This window comes from Diabrotica undecimpunctata, chromosome 8, assembly GCF_040954645.1.
Source record: "Diabrotica undecimpunctata isolate CICGRU chromosome 8, icDiaUnde3, whole genome shotgun sequence".
NCBI classification, from domain to species: domain Eukaryota; kingdom Metazoa; phylum Arthropoda; class Insecta; order Coleoptera; family Chrysomelidae; genus Diabrotica; species Diabrotica undecimpunctata.
This window is the reverse complement of record NC_092810.1, coordinates 34,412,968-34,431,495: the sequence shown is the minus strand read 5'-3', so window position 1 is coordinate 34,431,495 and position 18,528 is coordinate 34,412,968. Positions and strand designations below refer to the sequence as shown.

Here is an 18,528-nt window from a genome sequence, read left to right as displayed (position 1 = left end):
TTGGATACATTCCTGAATCATATAATCGATAAGGAAGAGGCAATAACATTTACCATGAAAAAGGAATATAATAACACACTACCTTTCCCGGATGTTTTAATCTCCAAGAACGATACTGGATATGAGACTCTGGTGTATAGAAAACCAACACACACCAACAGATATTTAAATTAAAAATCAAATCACAATATCCATATTAAAAAGGAAATCATTAAATCCTTTTACGATAGAGCCAAAATTGCTTGTTTTAATGAAAATTCGTTCTTAGGGGAAAACATTTGTTAACATATGTTTATTAAAAAATGATTTTCCTTTATCGTTTATAAATAGGGAATTTTCAACAATCGACCGAGTAGAACAGAACTACTTAAAACGAGATACTACAGCATGCACAAGGAATAATACGAATAAATAACAATACCATACATAAAATAATTATCAGGAAAACTTAAAAAGATAGGAAATAAGTTCAACTTTTCAACAACATTCAAAACAACAAACACGTTGAGATCTATTTTATCTAAAACTAAAAATAACAATAAACAAGCAAAAATGAAGAATTGTAAACAAAGAATACCTTGTGAATGCGATCAGTTTTATTTAGGTGAAACATCAAGGCCATTAAATGTTAGAATAAGTGAACATCAATCTTATATTAAAAAGAGAGTTTGATAGATCTCAATATGTAAACACGCATGAGAAAATTAACATATTGTTCAATGGAATGATTCAAATATAGCACTAAAAGAAACAGGTGGTAAAAAGATAAAAATCAAAGAAACGGCTCTAATAATGCTAAATGAGATCAATTGTGCCGCAAATTCCTCGGTAGAATGCAGTAGGATCTGGTTACCTAAATTAAAAGAGGAAGTTAATAAAAGAAAAATACCACTACCTATTAGTGAGTCAGTAACATATCGAGAATACATCATTGATGTTTTTTAAATAACAAATATATAAAATCAGAATTTGGAGTTTATTGAGAGTAAACTAAATGTAACGCCAAATACTTACCATGTCGGGATAGTATTATGAGGTTTTTTCCTCATGATTTACTATAGAATCACTAACAGAAGAATTTTACTGTCATCATGGCATGTGGTTGTCACGAATTACATGCTATGATTTTTTTCTGATGGATATTCTCAAGTTAAAGTTGATTTTATGTAATCGAATGAACTATCTTACAATAAAGTCGTCCTAGGAACGCAACTCAGCAATATTGGCAATATCATTGCAAAGTCGTCTACTTTAAAATGTATATGTCTGAATTGTCGATATAAATGAGTCAAATAAAATTACAACCAAGTAACAAAAAACAAAATTTGTTTAATTGATTAATGTTTGTATTTTGAGAACGATTTCCGAAGTGGAGATTAAAACGTCAATAAATTTATTTTAACCTTCAATTATGGCTTATTCCCTTTAACAGAGTAATTACTTTAAAATGCCACAAGAAAATAGTTTCAGAACAATATTATGATTGATAGTTCGTGTTGTGCCCTCTTTTATTTAGGATCCCCTCTATAGAAATGATAATATTTTCTCCATCGCTCTTAAACGAATCTCCGAAAATAAAATACTTACACTGTAACTTTTTATTTTCGTATGTTTTTAATGTAACATCAAAAAGATAAAATAAAATTTAATTTTTTTTAACTTATTCTTTTCCATGAAAATTGCAAATTTGAACCGTCCCGAATAAGTTTTTTTACTAAAACATTCTCTAAGTAAAAAAACATTAGCACTCAAAAATATATCCCAGAATTCTTGAGGCAATTCCCTGTTATAGCGATTAATTCGACGAAAAATGAACTGGAGAGTGTCTCGGAGCGATCATGAATAATTTTTGTTGCGAAGTGCCATAAAAGTTCGCAAGAACTTCCAAAGAAATTCTTTATCTCGAGTTTCGCGAACAATATGATGTGATAACTCAGTTTTAAATATAATTTTTTTCTGTTTCAGATGATTACAATAGGGTAGTGTTAGATTCAATAGAAGGCGAACATGATACTGATTATATTAACGCTTCTTATGTAGATGTAAGTACATTAATTTTTTTTTGTTTACCTATATTTAGATTAGATATAATTAAAAAAAAAGAAGAAAAAAAAAGAGGCTGAATCTTTGTAAATGGGTATATTTTATAAAAACCCTTAAAAGGGCTACATCAAAAACACGAACGTTTTCGGAACAACAGTTCCATCATCAGGTTAAAAATACAGGTTACCATGCCTGAGCCACCAAAATATTAGGGTAAAAACCCTTTAAAATATGTATAGTTACCAAAGATTGTACATAATGTTATTAGTATTATTTGATGTTTAATATTTTAATTAAATTTTACTTCAGGTAACATACACCCATGCTTTAAATGAGTTCCAGTGTCGGAGAGTAAACCTCTTCAAACGGACCTCAGCAGTTACCAGCTGAAGTCCGTTTGATAGTCCGCGAAATAAAGTATATTATATTGATATGTTGGAGTATCTCCCAAAAATTTTCGTAAATACGCATCTGGTCTTATACAGGTGTTCACTTAGACCCAGACGTTTTATGTTTTCTAGGAGGGTACTTTCCAATCTCCACTGTCTGCTTATTTGTATTTTTAGATCTATATATTTGGAGATCTTTTCGTTGTATTAAATAAGCAGATTATTGTTGTTAGGTATCGCCACATCTATTAGTATTGTTTGCCTAATAAGTTTATTAACTAGTATGAGATCCGGTCTATTATGCAACAGTGGTGGGTCTGTGAGCACAGTTCGGTCTTAGTATAGCTTGTAGTTGTCGTTTTCAAGCATTCTATCGAGGACGTATTGATAATAAAGGAGATAGTCGGTTTGAAGTCATAGTTTGTTGGCAAACTCCTGCGGATCAATCTTTCCTACTGAGTCATGGCGTTCTTTATAATCAGTACCAACAAACGCCTGGCAGCCCCCGGTAGTCGTTGGATGGTTTCTTGGGCTTGAAATCCATATCGTTATTTGTCATTTTGGACTTGAGGAGTTTCTTTGACAATATATTTAAGGTAATTTTTAGTTGGAATAGCCTCATTCTGAATGGCAAGCAGAAAATCCTCTGTCTCGGGAAACATCTTTCTGATGTCAACCAATAGTTCGACGCTGTAGTGTTGACATATTCTTGACTGGTCTCAATAAAATATCGCTCATGCAGAGAGACAATATTATTATTTATAAAATAAATTATTTTTCTACAGTTTTATTAACCAACATGTCCCCGTAACAATAGCGTAAAATATTAGCACGAAAACCATGCAGCTGCTCAAAAAAAAACGCTTTAACGCTGCAATACCTATCCACTTTGAAGTAAATTTCCGTAAAGCTTTTTACTTACACTAAAAGAAAACAGAAAAGCATGAAATTTTAATGAGGAACGTAGTAAGCGCATACGCGCTAGAAAACTTTAATGTGATGGTTTGCCGGAAGAGAAACTTGTATACGGAAGCGTCTATCTTTCCCGGTGTGGAATTTTCTTGATGGATTTTACGAATTTTTTGTAAAGCATTATTAAAATATCCTTATTTACGAGATAAAATGGTATAAACAGATCTCCAAGTAGATTATAAAGAACAATTAAACTGAATAGAAAGGGCTGACTTTATCAAGGATAATGAGAGACTTGTTAAAGTATTCTTAAAAAAAAATAAAAAATAGGTTTGTTCTTTTTGTAAACTAATATATAACTAAAGAAACATAAGCAATCGCACTTACTTATATTAATTACTTTAATTAATTATTTATTATCCACAATGATGAGAGATTGTTAGAGAAATAAAATAATACAAAGTTAAAAAGGAAAAGACAGTTAAGATTTGATTTCAGGTACAGGGCGCTTGCGCATCCGCTTATACGTATTTCGGCCTAATAGGCCTCATCAGAACGGCTTTCGCAATGGCTCTGAACGTGAAATAAATCTTTTCTGTCTTAGGAAGCAACTCTAACATGGCTTCGTATAGACGCAGAGGCTTGGCTTCGTTGGCAGAGCATGGCTTCGTTCAGAGCGGTTGCGAGAGCCGTTCTGATGAGGCCTATTAGGCCGAAATACGTATAAGTGGATGCGCAAGCGCCCTGTACGTGAAATCAAATCTTAACTGTCTTTTCCTTTTTATTTCGATATACTTTGTACGAGAACTAAAAAATAATTCGCTAAGAATTTTGCTTAGTTGAGGAGATATGTTGTGGAATGCAATTTTTAGATTCCCCATGTCTCTCACAACATCTTTATCAACGTCTGTTTTGCCTTGCAATTCTTAAAAGGCACAGATTAAATCGAAATTCTAAATTTAATTAATACAAAGTTGTTAGGTGCTAAGAGGTTATAATACATAAAGTCTTTATCTATATATTATCTTTATATTAACGGTAAGTTTAGTGCTCTTCAAAAATCGGTTAAACATTTGAAGAACGAATTAGTGATGTTTATAGTAAGTAATATCCAAATGGTTAATCTACGAAATGGAAGCTGTAACTCATCTTTGCTCAATATAAATTCTGTATCACCTGCTTTGTTGTTCCATGTTTCTGTTTGTTGTATCAGCAATGCAGGATAATTTAAACATTCTTCAAACACACTTCTAAATAATCAGCCTCAACCAAAAACAATTCAAAATTTATACCACAACAAAGATTACAACAAAATAAAAAAAAACAAAGATATTTAAACTCAATAGCTCACTTTTGAACTGCTGAAAAATGTCAATATGGTAATAGAGCTGCAATTGGTATTAATAGTTGGTTTGATAATAGGGTAATGGATCCAAACATGAGACCCTTTTATTAAACCTCTTTGTAATCGTAAAGTTTATGAATTCAAGAATTCTTAAAGTAGATAGCTGATAGTTAACGTTATTATATTGCAGCAGGTTCAAAACTAATTTTAAAGTAACATTTTTTACCAATAAATAAATTTTTAAATAATGTCAAAATTCCCGTCCCAAAAGTGTCTTAATATGAGATACCACGTTATACAGGCTATAAATGTGATACAAATTATTTTAACGCATTGTTCTGGAAATAAACTGTATTAATACATCAGCGAATACACTGTAAACATTAAAATACGTTAGCAAAAAATCAATCGCACAATAAAACTTTGATATGACTATTACATTTTAGCGATTTTTAGCAAAAAATTACGTTTTTTTGGTTTTTAACAGAAATTGTTCGCACTGCTTGTACAGAAAGTGCAAGCTTGCTCCACAATCTCATGGGCCTATCAGCAACACTTTGTGTATTGTTGTTTTCATTGGCCCCCCCTTTATCAGAAGAATACAAATATCCACAAAAACGAGTTTGCATCAATATTGTCCATGTTGTGGCTGCTGTCGTGTAGAGAAATCATATCATCTTCTTCATCGCTTTTTTCTATAACATAATCTTTTCCATTGGTTTGGTTTGATTTAGGTTTCACTCCGGGTAGTTTTTCTTTTTCTGTTGGAACTCCTTTACCCAACCCTCTACCTGAAACGTCTTTATTTTCCTATTTCTTTGGGTGTTTTTCTTGTTTTCAGCGTTCATAAGATTTCGGCTTGCATTAGATTGCATTGTTTTTAACAATACTCTCTATAAATTTTGCTTTATAGGGCGTGGATGTAATTAAAGCTGCTCTACGAGTTCTGTCTGACTTAGAGAGGTCCTTGGAAGTAGTCGTGGAATTGGGTCTATGTATTCTGGGCTGACGATACCTTACCTAGAACCGCTATAGGATTGTTGTGGTTCTGCTTGGGATATGCCTTTTATTGGAAGTTGATTTGCAGAGTCCGGGATGTAAATAGGGAAGTTCTGGTCACTAAACATATGTTTGTTCAGTGGGTCTATAAACCTGTCTTTTTGAAACTGTTAACAGAGTTGTTCATTGTGGCAGCTCTGTTGTAGGCCATTCCGAACAACTCTCTAACCTTTAAGTTTATTACAACCTTGCCAACGTATAGGGGCAAACAAAAATCCAACCTATAAGGGCTGCATGTTGTGGCTTGACTGACGGGCAGGCAGACGATGCTCACATTGTTGTTTCGTGCCCGGTTTATAAGGTCCACCTTTTTTCGTATGGCTGTTATGTCCGTCGAGGACAAGAAGGATCGGGTCATCTTTTGAGGGGTTTGTGTGCTTCACAAAGTACTCAAACCACATCCGCACACCGAATCCTGATATGTGATAAGCAGTAGTGGAACCAGCGGGTGTTCCGTTCAATAACTCATTCTGGGAAATTTTTCTTGGCCATACATTCATGCAGGCGACTATAGTAATTGTTAAACTGGCAACTTTTTTTACCCTTCACCCACAAAATTTTTGTAAACTTATGCTGCACAATTCTATTCCCAGTTTCGTTCACATTGAACAACCTGATCCGATTACTGTTTATCTTAAAAAATTCAGGCTCTTAAATCTGAAAAAACAATTTCATATTTTCCAAGCAATCGACCACGTGATCTTCACATTGGTCATTTAGGTCACGTGGTCGATAAACCTGTCCCATTAGAAAGAGATGCAGGGACTGCTTTGCGTCAGTTTTCTCTATCGCACTGGAGGAACGACCTTGTATTGCAACAGTCAGTCTATTTATATTATATGTCTATAGAAGCAACCACGTGGAAACTTTTTATTTCAAATTTTGAGGTTAGGATTGGTTTATACGTCACCATAGTTGCGTGTGCCTACAACGAATTTAAGTAGCTATCAACTAATTACTAAGGTGGTTTTTTTATCTCTTAACTTGAAGATGAAAACTAGACTATTAAAAAAGTCTTGCCTTGCAAAAACGTCACTGACAGGTAATACTAAATCACCAACACTCGATCCATTCACCGACTACTGGAAACACGACCCATGCCCGGGTATCTCTTATGGGAGTGACAGTCCTCTGAAATTTGTATTTCCTAAGGACACCAGAGGGCGTAGCATAAGACAGTGACTGCGCAATACCGCAACCAACAAATACAAGTACGCCATTTTTATTGTGGTTTCGACACAGTGTTTCGAGTTGTATTATTTGCGATTAAATAATTGTTTGCTTTTTGCCATCATATTTAAATAATTACGGTTTTTAACTATTGCGTTAATGGTTGTAATAATTACAATAAGGATGATGCATATTTTTCCAAAAGATAGGGCGGTAAGTAGAAAATGCTGATACAAGATTTTATTTATTTTTTAATAATTGCCTTAAAATGTCCGATGTTGTCCCAAACTTCTTTCTTTCACGTTATGATGTGTATTAGAATTGTTGCCGATATAGAATTAGGTGAAAGTTTTTTAGGAATTAAAATTATCGCCATTAAAAATGTGGCAATTCTTCAATGTTTTAAGAACTTTTTCTACAAAACTTTTGTTTATTTGTCCTTTTGTAAAGCACCTCTAGAAATATACTATGTAACATAATTTCACAGAAAATATTAAAAACAAACTATTTATTTTTTAGCTTTATGATATTTGGATTAACAAAATTGGCAGAGAAGACTTGCACAATTCATTTTGGACCAGAAGCCCGCTATGTTGGATTGAGATATAAGTCCACCTTGAAATGTGATGCTATTCCTTCTCTGTTTCTGTGTTGTAATTTATAGAAACTATAGAATAGCCACTGTTTAACCAACTACATTTAAATACATATAATTAATGTTTATATAAAAACGTAAAAAAGAAAATAAAGTAGAAAAAGAACCAACGTTTGTTTTATTTTTGTAATCAAACCCTCAATATTAATCTTTATATTTGAAGAATTACGAGAAGATTTTTTAAAAAATGTTGCTTTCCTAAGGCCGCCAGATGGCGCATTGTCCAGAAATAACCTACACAGTTTCCTATCTATTCAGTAATATATATTCTTTATCTATGACACGACCAGAGCTTAATTTTCACGTCACTCACCAGGCTGCAGCAGTTACGAGACTCTAAAGACAGATGTCTCATATAGGAACGGGTCTCATAATAGTATTCTTAACCCTACACTATTCATAATTCAAAAACAAAATTTTTTAATGATTATAAAGTCATTATGTCGTTTAAATGCAATGTAACACAAATTATTTTTAAGTAAGCTTATAATGCAACGATAAAAATACATCTCTTCACCAACTAACTTTTATGATCCAGGTTTTATATCCATATAGTAATACAGGATGCATATTACATTTTAGGGATTTAATTCTTACTTGTACGTTCAGTTCGGATTTGCAGAGGTTTAATTGCATCAAAAATGCTCTCTTTGCCATTTGTAGACGAATTTTAATTTCTTCAGGATTTAGTCTCAAACATGCAAAAGTCATTAAACGAGACGAACAATACGGTTTATAATTAATGAAAAGTATCAAATTAATGACCACGTAAGCAAAAAATTGTAAGAGTAAAATCATAATTTTATACTTTGATAGACAGTTTAACTAATTTGTTTGATATTTTCCTAGTAAAACACGTTTCTTCTTTCTTTTTCAGAGTTTACTAAAACCTAACGCATACATCGTAACACAGGGTCCAACTGAAGAAACTGTAACAGATTTTTGGAGAATGGTATGGCAGGAAAAGGCTAGTTGTATAGTGATGCTTACGAAAACTTTCGATTTTATTAGGGTAAGTTTTATAGTTCATAATAATTTGATTTGTAACATAAAATATGTAGGTATACATGGGAAAATAATTACGAAGTTGAAAGGCACATTCGTTGACTCGTCTTTATCACTTTTTACCAGGAAAACATTATCGGCGTATCATAGATCTTCTTCCTTTTTCTTCTTCTTTTTGTGTAGACATGACATGATTTTCAATGAGCTTCCAATCTTTCAAAGTTATCGTTCCATTGGTTTCGTGGTTTTTCCACTGATCGTTTTCCTGTTGGGAAATTGCCCCTCGCCGTCTTTATTACTAATTTGTAGTCATTCGCTTAATAGATCGTTTCATTCTAATTTTCTCTCTTTCTTAATAAGTCCGTGATGTTTCTTTGTATATCTATTTTATATATGTACTTCTGGCTCTGTTTCATAATGTCTTACCATCGATTTTTCCAAGGGTTTTCATCTTTCACTTCTTTATTGATATTTTTGTTGCTCCATATTATTTTATTCAGGCATCCTGCAGATCTGTTTGTTCTATTCGCTTCATCTTTCACTTGGTGTCGGCCTTTCCGTATCTATATAGTGGGATGCCTAGGTATTTAAACTCCATCACTTGTTCTATTATCTGACCCTGCAGCTTTAATTTACATCTTAATAGAATTGCTTTAAAAAGCATGCGTTTTATCTTTTTTGGGGAAATTCTTACTGCTTTCATTCTTACACTTATATTGTTGATCATACATGATTAGGTTAAACAATAAAAGGCTCAGAGAATCCCCTATCTTATCTCATTGCCACCTTTAATTGGGCCAATTGGTTCTTCGACTTTTTCTTGTATTACATGCTTCAAATGTTCTTCATTTATTCCTATTCCTTTTTCTTGCCAATTTAATTTCTTAAACACATCCTCTACGGCATGGATGGAGAAACTACGGACCGCAGACCATCTTCACGTGTGGGTGTGTTTGACTGACCGTGCACTTCGGCTGGTGCATATCGTGTCGTCACCACTTCCACTGTCCGCCCTCTCTCGTGCTGGCCATAGATAATCGGGGTTAGGTTAGGTTAGGTTAGGTTAGGTTAGGTTAGGTTAGGTTAGGTGCTGGCTCATTCGAAGTTTTGTTTTACTTCAAAGTACATGTTCGTGTTCGAACCACTCAGTCTAAGCGTGACGTTGCCGGCAGTCTTACAGCGTCATCATGCGTGATTAAGCTGTTAAGGAGTTTTTCAATTTCGATGGCTTCAATGATAATTCTCGATTTTAAGAAGAGGATAGGGGCCATATGTTTTGCTTTTTCGAAATCTATTTTTTGTGACCTGTCTGAATATGATGTTGGGCTAGGACTGAAGTACTATCGAAATGATTTATAGATACATAATGTTCGTAAATACAATTGTGGATTCGTCGGTTTTCTGTCCTATGTATGTTCGTTAGAAACTGGAACAAGGTGTATCGTAGACACCACGGTCTTCATTGGGGATTCGGTCTTTTACGGATCTGACGAGAATGGACAACATTGGACAAAGATGGTTTTGATGTTTAAAGGGTTAATCTAATCTTGTCAGTGACAAAAGGTAGAAATAAAAGAAAACTTTGATAAAAGGTAGAAAGATTGTGGGTTGATCAGGCGGCAAGATTTTTTTTTATGAAATGGGGTTTAGATATTTTGAATGTTCTTATTGATTTGGGTTTTTTGGTAGCCTTTTTATAAGTAGAGTATTTGCCTTATTGAATTGATTTCAGATGATATGTGATTTTCGTCGCTAAGTCTTACGGAACGGGAAACAAGTGTTGATAACTGAATTAAGTTGAGTGGGATGATGATGTGACTGGGCATTGAGATAACCGTTTTTATGGGTGGATTTCTGGTACACGGAGTAGGAAACAATATGAGGTGGGTGTTACTAAATTAGAACATCAAGGAATGGCCAAGATGCTTCAGACTCAACTTTCATTATGAATTGAATACTGGAATGTATTCCATTCAAGTGGAAGAGAAAGAAATCTAATGTGTCTTTACCATGGGGCCAAATGAGGAAAGTGTCATCAACGTATCGTGAGTCTGAGATACCAGCAGATTGGTTTGAAATTTGATGAACCCAGGGCTCTTGTTTCGAAATGTTCCATGTAGATATCAGCTATTACGGGAGAGAGGGGAGATCCCATTGGGGCCCCTGATTTGACGATAGAAGTGATTTTGGAATGAAAAGTATGTATTAGACATGCAGTGTTTTATAAGAGATAATGTGTCTTGGGGGATTTGATGTTTAGAGTCTAAGATGGAAATAGTTTCATCAATAAAAATGTTGGAGAATAGAGAAACAAGTCAAAACTAACTAGTATTTCTGACGATGAAATAGAAATGTTTTTCAAAAGATTGATGAAAGGGAAAGAATTTTTGACAAATACGAGGTATTTTTGGCTAATGCTTGTAAGGATAAGGCGAGATATTTTGCCAATTACTGAATGCAGCAGTTGTATGCACCGACGATGCCGCTTAGGGGATATTGGGCTTATGGATTTTTGGCAGGCCGTACATTCTTGGAATTCGAAATGATGTTTCCTCTGGGTATAAGAGATTTTTTGATGTTTGAAGGTAGAGTGGACTTATTTATGAGGGATTTAGTCGTTTTTTCTAGATAGGTGGGATTGTTTAAGACGCGTTTGTATTCTTTGTAATTGAGAAGTTCGAACATTTTGTCGAAATAATTAGACGAGTTGAGAATGACGGTGGCATTACCTTTCCGGTCGTCCGGAAAGATGACAATGTTAGGGTTGTTATAAAGTTCTTTGAGGGCACGTCTTTCTAAAAGACTTATATTTGATGGTAGGGTTAGAAAATACGGAGAATTCTGGCGACATCTTCTCTGGCAACTTCCGCTTGGTCGGAAAGAAGATGAGAAATAGCTTCTCCAGTTTGACAAATAATTTTCTCAGTTAAAATGAAAAGAAGACTGACAGAAAAATTAAAGCCTTTTGACAGAGCTTTGGTAGATAAATAGGATATGTGAATATCTGAGAAATTGCGTACAACAGTAGAAGATTGTTGATTCGAAAGGGGCTGTGGATTTTGCTGACAGATACGTTGTGCCAGTTTGCGTTCGTGGATTTGGGTTTTGTTGTCAGAAATTTGTTGGGCTTTTTGGTGAGAAAGACGATCGAAAGTGTACCATACTAATGGATGGATATTGTGAGAGTGGATGTTAATGTATGTTTTAAAAAGTTGAGAGTTTGTTGTATCTAAGTTACGTCGGGTGGAATGAATTGAATTTTGAAGCAGCTAAAACCAGTTGTTCTAAGAATTTTGGAAATGGATGAAGATTTAGTGTGATGATTAATTTAAAGAGATTTTGGAATGACTTGATGGTAACAACACGATTTAAGGAGAGCAAGGTCACAGTGAAGATTTTATTTGCGTGTAAGATTAGAAAAAGATTTAGTTTAGAATGAAAAACTAAGACTAAATATATATAAATTATTCAGCTATGTAATTTTTTTTTCTGTCCATATCTATAAGTTGGGCGTATTTTTCTCAATATCATTTTCGTTACATCAGAAATGTAGTTTTCCTGAGGTTTATCTTTTCATACTACGTTTTCATAAGTTTGCAGTAGGATAATTGTTAAGATAATATTTAGACTTACGTTGTAAAAAGAAATTTATTACAAACTGTCTTTTTTCTTCGATAAAATTCACTAATGTTCTCCTCTATTGTTTTGTTCGATCTATTATTAAACTAAAACTGTTTCATAAACCCATATTATTTTCTTATTTTAAATATCATATAAAATATCATATAAAAATGGCACAGTTACACTTCTCATTTGATTTATCTCAACCACGACGACATGTCGAAAAGTCTAACCGTGTTATCTTTTTAGGTTATGTGCGTGCAATACTGGCCCGCGTCCAAAGAATTAGAAGAAACTTACGGAGGCATTCACATTGAGATACTAGAAGAAGAAGAGTTGGCAAACTTTCATATAAGGACGTTCAGATTGTTTAAAAAGGATGCTAACGTAAGTTTGTTTTTTAAAGTACAAAGATTTATGTGTTTCTTAATTACGAACTGGAGATTATGAATGTTGTTTTATTAATATTTTATGATTAACATTAATGTTGCCCAAAATCGGTCTTGGTCTTGAAGTATTGGTCTTGTTCTTGCGTCTTGCGTGTCTCTCTGAGTATCGTGTTAGGGAGTATAGTAGGTAATTCGGTATATGTTTAGAGACTCTATGAGATGCAAAACAATATGTAACAAAAATGTAGAAAATTGGACTTATGCGCTTACGAACAATACCATAAACTTACATAGCGAATCAAAATATTCATTAAAAGAACACTTGACACATTTGATACGTACTCAAAGGTCATAATTACAATGTAAAAATAAAGTATTTTGTACATTCTTTCCCAGCAGACAACTTCTTCGCTCTGAAATTAATTTTCCAGATTTTAAGAAAAGTCGTCCTCTAATCATAAAATAAGCTTCTTGCGTTATGATGCCGACCGTAATATCGTATCGAAACTTTTTAAAAATATGTCACCCCAGCTGATAAAAAATATAATGAGGTTAGCATTACTATTGTTAAGGACATCTACTCAATAATTTAATTTTGTTCCTTATTAATCATTTAGTTATTAGGAGGAATCTATACCATAAATCTTCGGCCTAAAGGAGGCCATACACGTTAGGGTTTGCATGATGGTTTTAACTTTGCATGCATAACTGACAGGCAAGCACTAGCATGTATGTGATAAAACTGTACAGTTATCGGTGCATGTACATGCAACCAAGCAAATATGAAAATTCATATTTTATGCCGCTCGGTTTTGCTTGCCTGCGAGCATACCCTAGCGGGTGTGGCATCCGGCGAGCTTGGCTGCCATAGTTCTCATGGGTACACGTAAACTCATCACCAATTACCATAAATACCCTCGTACATAGTACAAACTCATCACCGCCATAAAAGTAGGGTTTTCAAAATAGACCCTAAGAGATTGGTAAACTGATCACCGGCCTACCTGCACCCCGGATCAGGTATAGACCATAAAATCCCAGCAAACGGTTAGTTTTTGGTAATTTCACAGAATAATCCAACTCCAGATGTCTTAAATGCAACTGCAATTTATTGGTTTTTATTTGGGAATTCCACAAAATTCTATTAATGCGGATAAAAAATGATGGTGATGGTTATCAATAATTTCAATTGCGAAAGACTCTAAAAAAATCGAATTGCCTTTTGTGGACTTGTGCGACGAAAGGGTGTAAGGCTAAATGTCATACAACTGGTGAGTAGAAATTCTATACCGTTTTTGTTTAGTTGTTTCGCACTATTTTTCGCAAATCATCCTAATTAAACAGAAAAAAATCAGCGTAATTAAGTTCTTTAAGTTAACTGCATAAGATGTTTCTTGCAGGCAAGGCATAATATTACTTTGTTGCTGTAGATTACCTTTTCTGATATTACATTTTGAGAGTTCTAATTAAATTGTTAAAGTCACAGTGTTATATGTATATAATATATATATATATATATATATATATATATATATATATATATATATATATATATATATATATACAGGGTATCCAATTAAGTCGGCACCATATGTGAAACCTTTTTGTTTTTAGTTTTATGAATTTTGTTACATATAATAATTATGTTACATAAAAAGTTTTGAATGATCTAAAACCTAGAATACAATGATCAGATATTAAATTTTTTTTAGTTGTATACGCGGTTTATCAAAAAAATGAATTGTGGATATTCTCAAGTCCTAATAAAATTCATGTTGTTTAACGAACCGCGTAAATGACTGAAGAATACTAATATGTGATTCTGAAATTGATTGAAATGATTGAAATTCTATATCATTCAGAACTAGAGAATAAATTTTTTTTCATAAAACTTAATATAAAAAAATTTACATATTTTATTTGGGTGTGCAGCCGAAGATAGGACAAAGAAGTACTCTTTTTAGTGTACCAAGCTTTCGCAAATCTTTATTTGCATCATCAGGGTGCTACAATAAACAAAATAAGTACAAATTACAGAATAAAAATTATTTTGTATCTTACACTAATTGAGGTTAGTTGTCATGATGTTTATAAAATGAAATGAACAACTCATTGACTCCTACAAATAATGCCGAAAACTAACCAAAAAATGTAAAAAAATTGCTTTTAAAAGCACTCTAATTGTGGGATCTTTGTACAAGTCATTAAAAAATAAAGTACAGGAAACTGTACTTAAGCATTTTGATGCATTCTGTCACAATAAATGCATTGCTGATTACTTCAAATTTAAAAATTCCCGCCAATGATGCCATAAAATGTAAAGCTTTGCACGTGTAAAAAATTAAGTTTCCTTCGACTTTAATGCACTAATAGCACACTCAAGTTTTTAGCTTTTCCTATTTTCAGATATTTTATATTTACTAACTGTCCAAAATCGTCTATTATTTTCAAGATAGTCAAATAGCGCCAAAACGGTAAGACATAGACCGAATGTATGCTTAACAAATTATCTCGAAAATTCAATGAGAAATATAAAAATGCAAAGAAAATCAAATAACGAAGGTGGGACTACTTCCGATATAAACAAAAATACCACATATTGACAAATATTTTCATTTTAAAGTTCACTATCGAAATCCTATGTAACTAAATTTTTAGATCTCAAAACCATTTAGATTGGCAGATACGTCTAATAGGCCACACAGTGACACATATTAATATCTCAGTTAAATTTTAAAGCTACTTGCTTAAAATAATTTCTGAATTTATTAAATTATCACATAAACGAGAAGTATAACAGGTAAGAGGCAATCTTTCGCATTAGAAACCAGGCAAAAATCCCGGTGATGAGTTTACCTATCTGCGGTGATGAGTTTACCAATCTCCAAAGGATGCCGGTGATCAGTTTACTATATCTCCGAGGGTCTAATAATTTTATGGGGGGTATATAGTAATGAGTTCGTACACGTCCGTTCTCATAGCATCACATGTTTCAGGTATTATTCAGCCCAAAGCCTGAGGTGGTATAATAGCAGAATATTTGAGACACTTTTATGTTCTTGCTGTTGCAAGAAATCTTAATGTTACTGCTAATCTCTTATGTGCTAATATTGCTTTCCTCATACCAGTGTCTGGTCTTTGTATTAACGGAGTAATCAATGATAATAGTTCCAAATAAAGTTTTTTATCCATTCGTAAATAATTTTTGTAATCTGTTGGTTTAAATCTTAATTCATTTATCAAATTTACGTGGGAGAAATGATTTCTTTTTAACAACCAGCGTGTAGACCATTCAGTGCGATCCCTCTTTTTTTTTTCTTTTCTGAAGAATAAGTGTTAAGCCAAGTACAGCTGTCACATCGTTGTCGTCCATTGTAGTTTGGTAATTGTATACCGCACAAAGTATCGTAGGCGTCCTGCACACACCGTCACGTAGCTTAACAGAAGAGTTAATAGAAAAACTGTGCATGCAAACCCTAACGTGTATGTGTAATATGGAACTCGGTTATACCTGTCGGTTATGCATTCAAGGTTAAAAGTATCATGCAAACCCTAACGTGTATGGCCTCCATACATCGCATCGGTTCTGCTGAGTGTGCGATGAGATCATAAGGTTAAACAAAATTTGCTGAAAGAGCGCGGCTAATATTCAAAAGTAGAGACAAATTAATAATAGATAACGCCGGCTACCGTGTAAACAAAATACCGAAATATTTAAAGAAACGAAGTAACGATATATAATTCTCGGTTTGGTATTCGGTACTAGGGTATAGAAAATAACGAGTAGTTAGTAGTTTTGACATCACTAAACTTCATTCACAATTGAGCTTTCCTTTGAATCTAATGTAATAATTTTTTTCACCTAATCTTAAAATACAGTTAAGTTTATGTCATTAATTTGGGTTTTTTTTGTGTTTTAATCATGTTTTAGCACATGTAAGCTATGCAAACGTTTATTAAGAAACAGTTCGTGGGTTCAAAGTCCAAACTCCACCCGGTGTCAATTGTTTAGACATTTACTAATTTGGTTGGTCTTTATTATTACTCTGCTAATGCAAGCTTAAATTGTACCTACTCTGTTACGTTGTTCTAAGATCTAAAGTAACGTTTAATAAATAGCAATAGGCTAATGGGTAACTGCGATACTTGCAAGACGCTTGCTGCAAGACCAAGACCAAGACCAAGACCGGGAGCGCAATACCAAGACCAAGACCAAAACCAGGTATATTGGCACAAGACCAAAACAAAGACTGTCTAAGTCTTGTTCTTGCATTTGGGCAACACTAATTAACATATAATAATCTAACCTAAAAAAACTCCAAAATCATTTAATCATCTAAATTAGAGTATTTTATGAGCTTGTATTATGGGCAGAGATAACCAGACATGTGAGCTCCCACGTCGCATAGGATTAGCCTGGTCAGCGTTTGGTAAATTAAACTATGTATTTAAATCGGACCTACCCATATGCCTCAAAAAAAAATCTTTGACCAATATGTGTTGGTTGTACTCACTTATGTAGCATAAACATTAACAGTCACAAAAAAGGTAGTGAACACAAGAAAGGTAGGAAGATTCGCGTGAATCATAGGGCTATGGAGCGCTAGATGTTGGGTGTCTCTCTGAGAGACCGAATCCCAAACGAAGAAATACGTCGTAGAACAAAAACAACAGACGTTGTCAAAAATATCGTGTCGCTGGAATGAAATTGGACAGGTCACCATATTATCAGACAACCGATGGACAGAACGTATTGTCGAGTGGAGACCAAGACAAGAAGCATTACGGAGCATAGGACGCCCATTAACTAGATGGACTGGCGACCTGAAGCGTGTTAGCAATAACTGGATGCACGCCGCACAACACAAAGCGGATGGAAGAGTTTAGGGAGACCTATGTCCAGCAGTGGACGCGTACAGGTTGATGATGATTATTATTTTAGTTATTCCGCTCATATTGAAAAACTTAAGATGGTACCTCTAGTATATGCAAAGTAAAAATATGTAGGTGATACATCATTTTCCAGGTTTAAATGTGATAATGTGTAATTATTTCTTCCAGACGTTTTGTCTGTGACTGCGAATCTGTAAAATTTCATTCAGTTTCAAATGCTGTTTGCAGAAGAAACCATAGAACTATGTAGTAGCTTTAATATCACAGTTATAATGTTCTTTTGCTTTATACGCATGATGTAATATATTTTTTAATCCTCTTATTAGACCTAATATAAGGCAACTTGTCTTTATAGGCTGTCACGGAAGAACGGACGATTCTCCAATTTCACTACACTCAGTGGCACAGCCATTCTTGTCCTTTTACAAATGCTCTTTTGGAGTTTCGAAGAAGAGTCAGAGCTGTAGTAGGTCATGTAATAAAATCCAACGAAGCTGGACCGATGGTGGTTCACTGCAAGTAAGTAATTTTGCTATGTAATGAAGAAGAAGAAGAAGACTGTTCATTTAAATTTTTGCTTTGTTTTATTTCAGTGATGGAGGAGGAAGGTCAGGTGTATACCTTTCAGTCGATGCCAATATGGAATTAGCAGAAGAAGAGGACAAGTTTGATGTTTTTGGATACTTGAAAAAATTGAGACAGTCTCGAAAAGGTTTGGTAGATAATGTGGTAAGTATGACAAAGTAAAGGATCATCTAAAACACGTTTAAGCTGTTTTGATATATATATATATATATATATATATATATATATATATATATATAAATATATATATATATATATATAAATATATATATATATATATATATATATATATATATATATATATATATATATATATATATATATATATATATATATATTCGGTTTTTTATAACGTCTTACGACGTTGTCCGGCTCCCAAACGCCACTGTATTCTGTCTTGAGTTAGGTTTTCGTCCAGATTTCGAGCGCTAATCGCTTTCCTAACTCCCAGGTTCCAGCTCT

General features: G+C 33.6%; 1 protein-coding gene across 2 annotated transcripts in view; it reads left to right on the top strand.

Moving 5' to 3' along the window:
• The window catches only part of Ptp36E (protein tyrosine phosphatase 36E), a 328,870-nt gene that overhangs the window by 276,883 nt on the left and 33,459 nt on the right, over positions 1-18,528 (top strand). For both annotated transcript variants that reach the window (XM_072540054.1, XM_072540055.1), the window contains exons 5-9: positions 1,966-2,042; positions 8,451-8,585; positions 12,449-12,586; positions 17,837-18,000; positions 18,075-18,210. In XM_072540054.1, the coding sequence (XP_072396155.1) occupies positions 1,966-2,042; positions 8,451-8,585; positions 12,449-12,586; positions 17,837-18,000; positions 18,075-18,210 (650 nt within the window). The remainder of the gene's footprint in view (positions 1-1,965; positions 2,043-8,450; positions 8,586-12,448; positions 12,587-17,836; positions 18,001-18,074; positions 18,211-18,528) is intronic.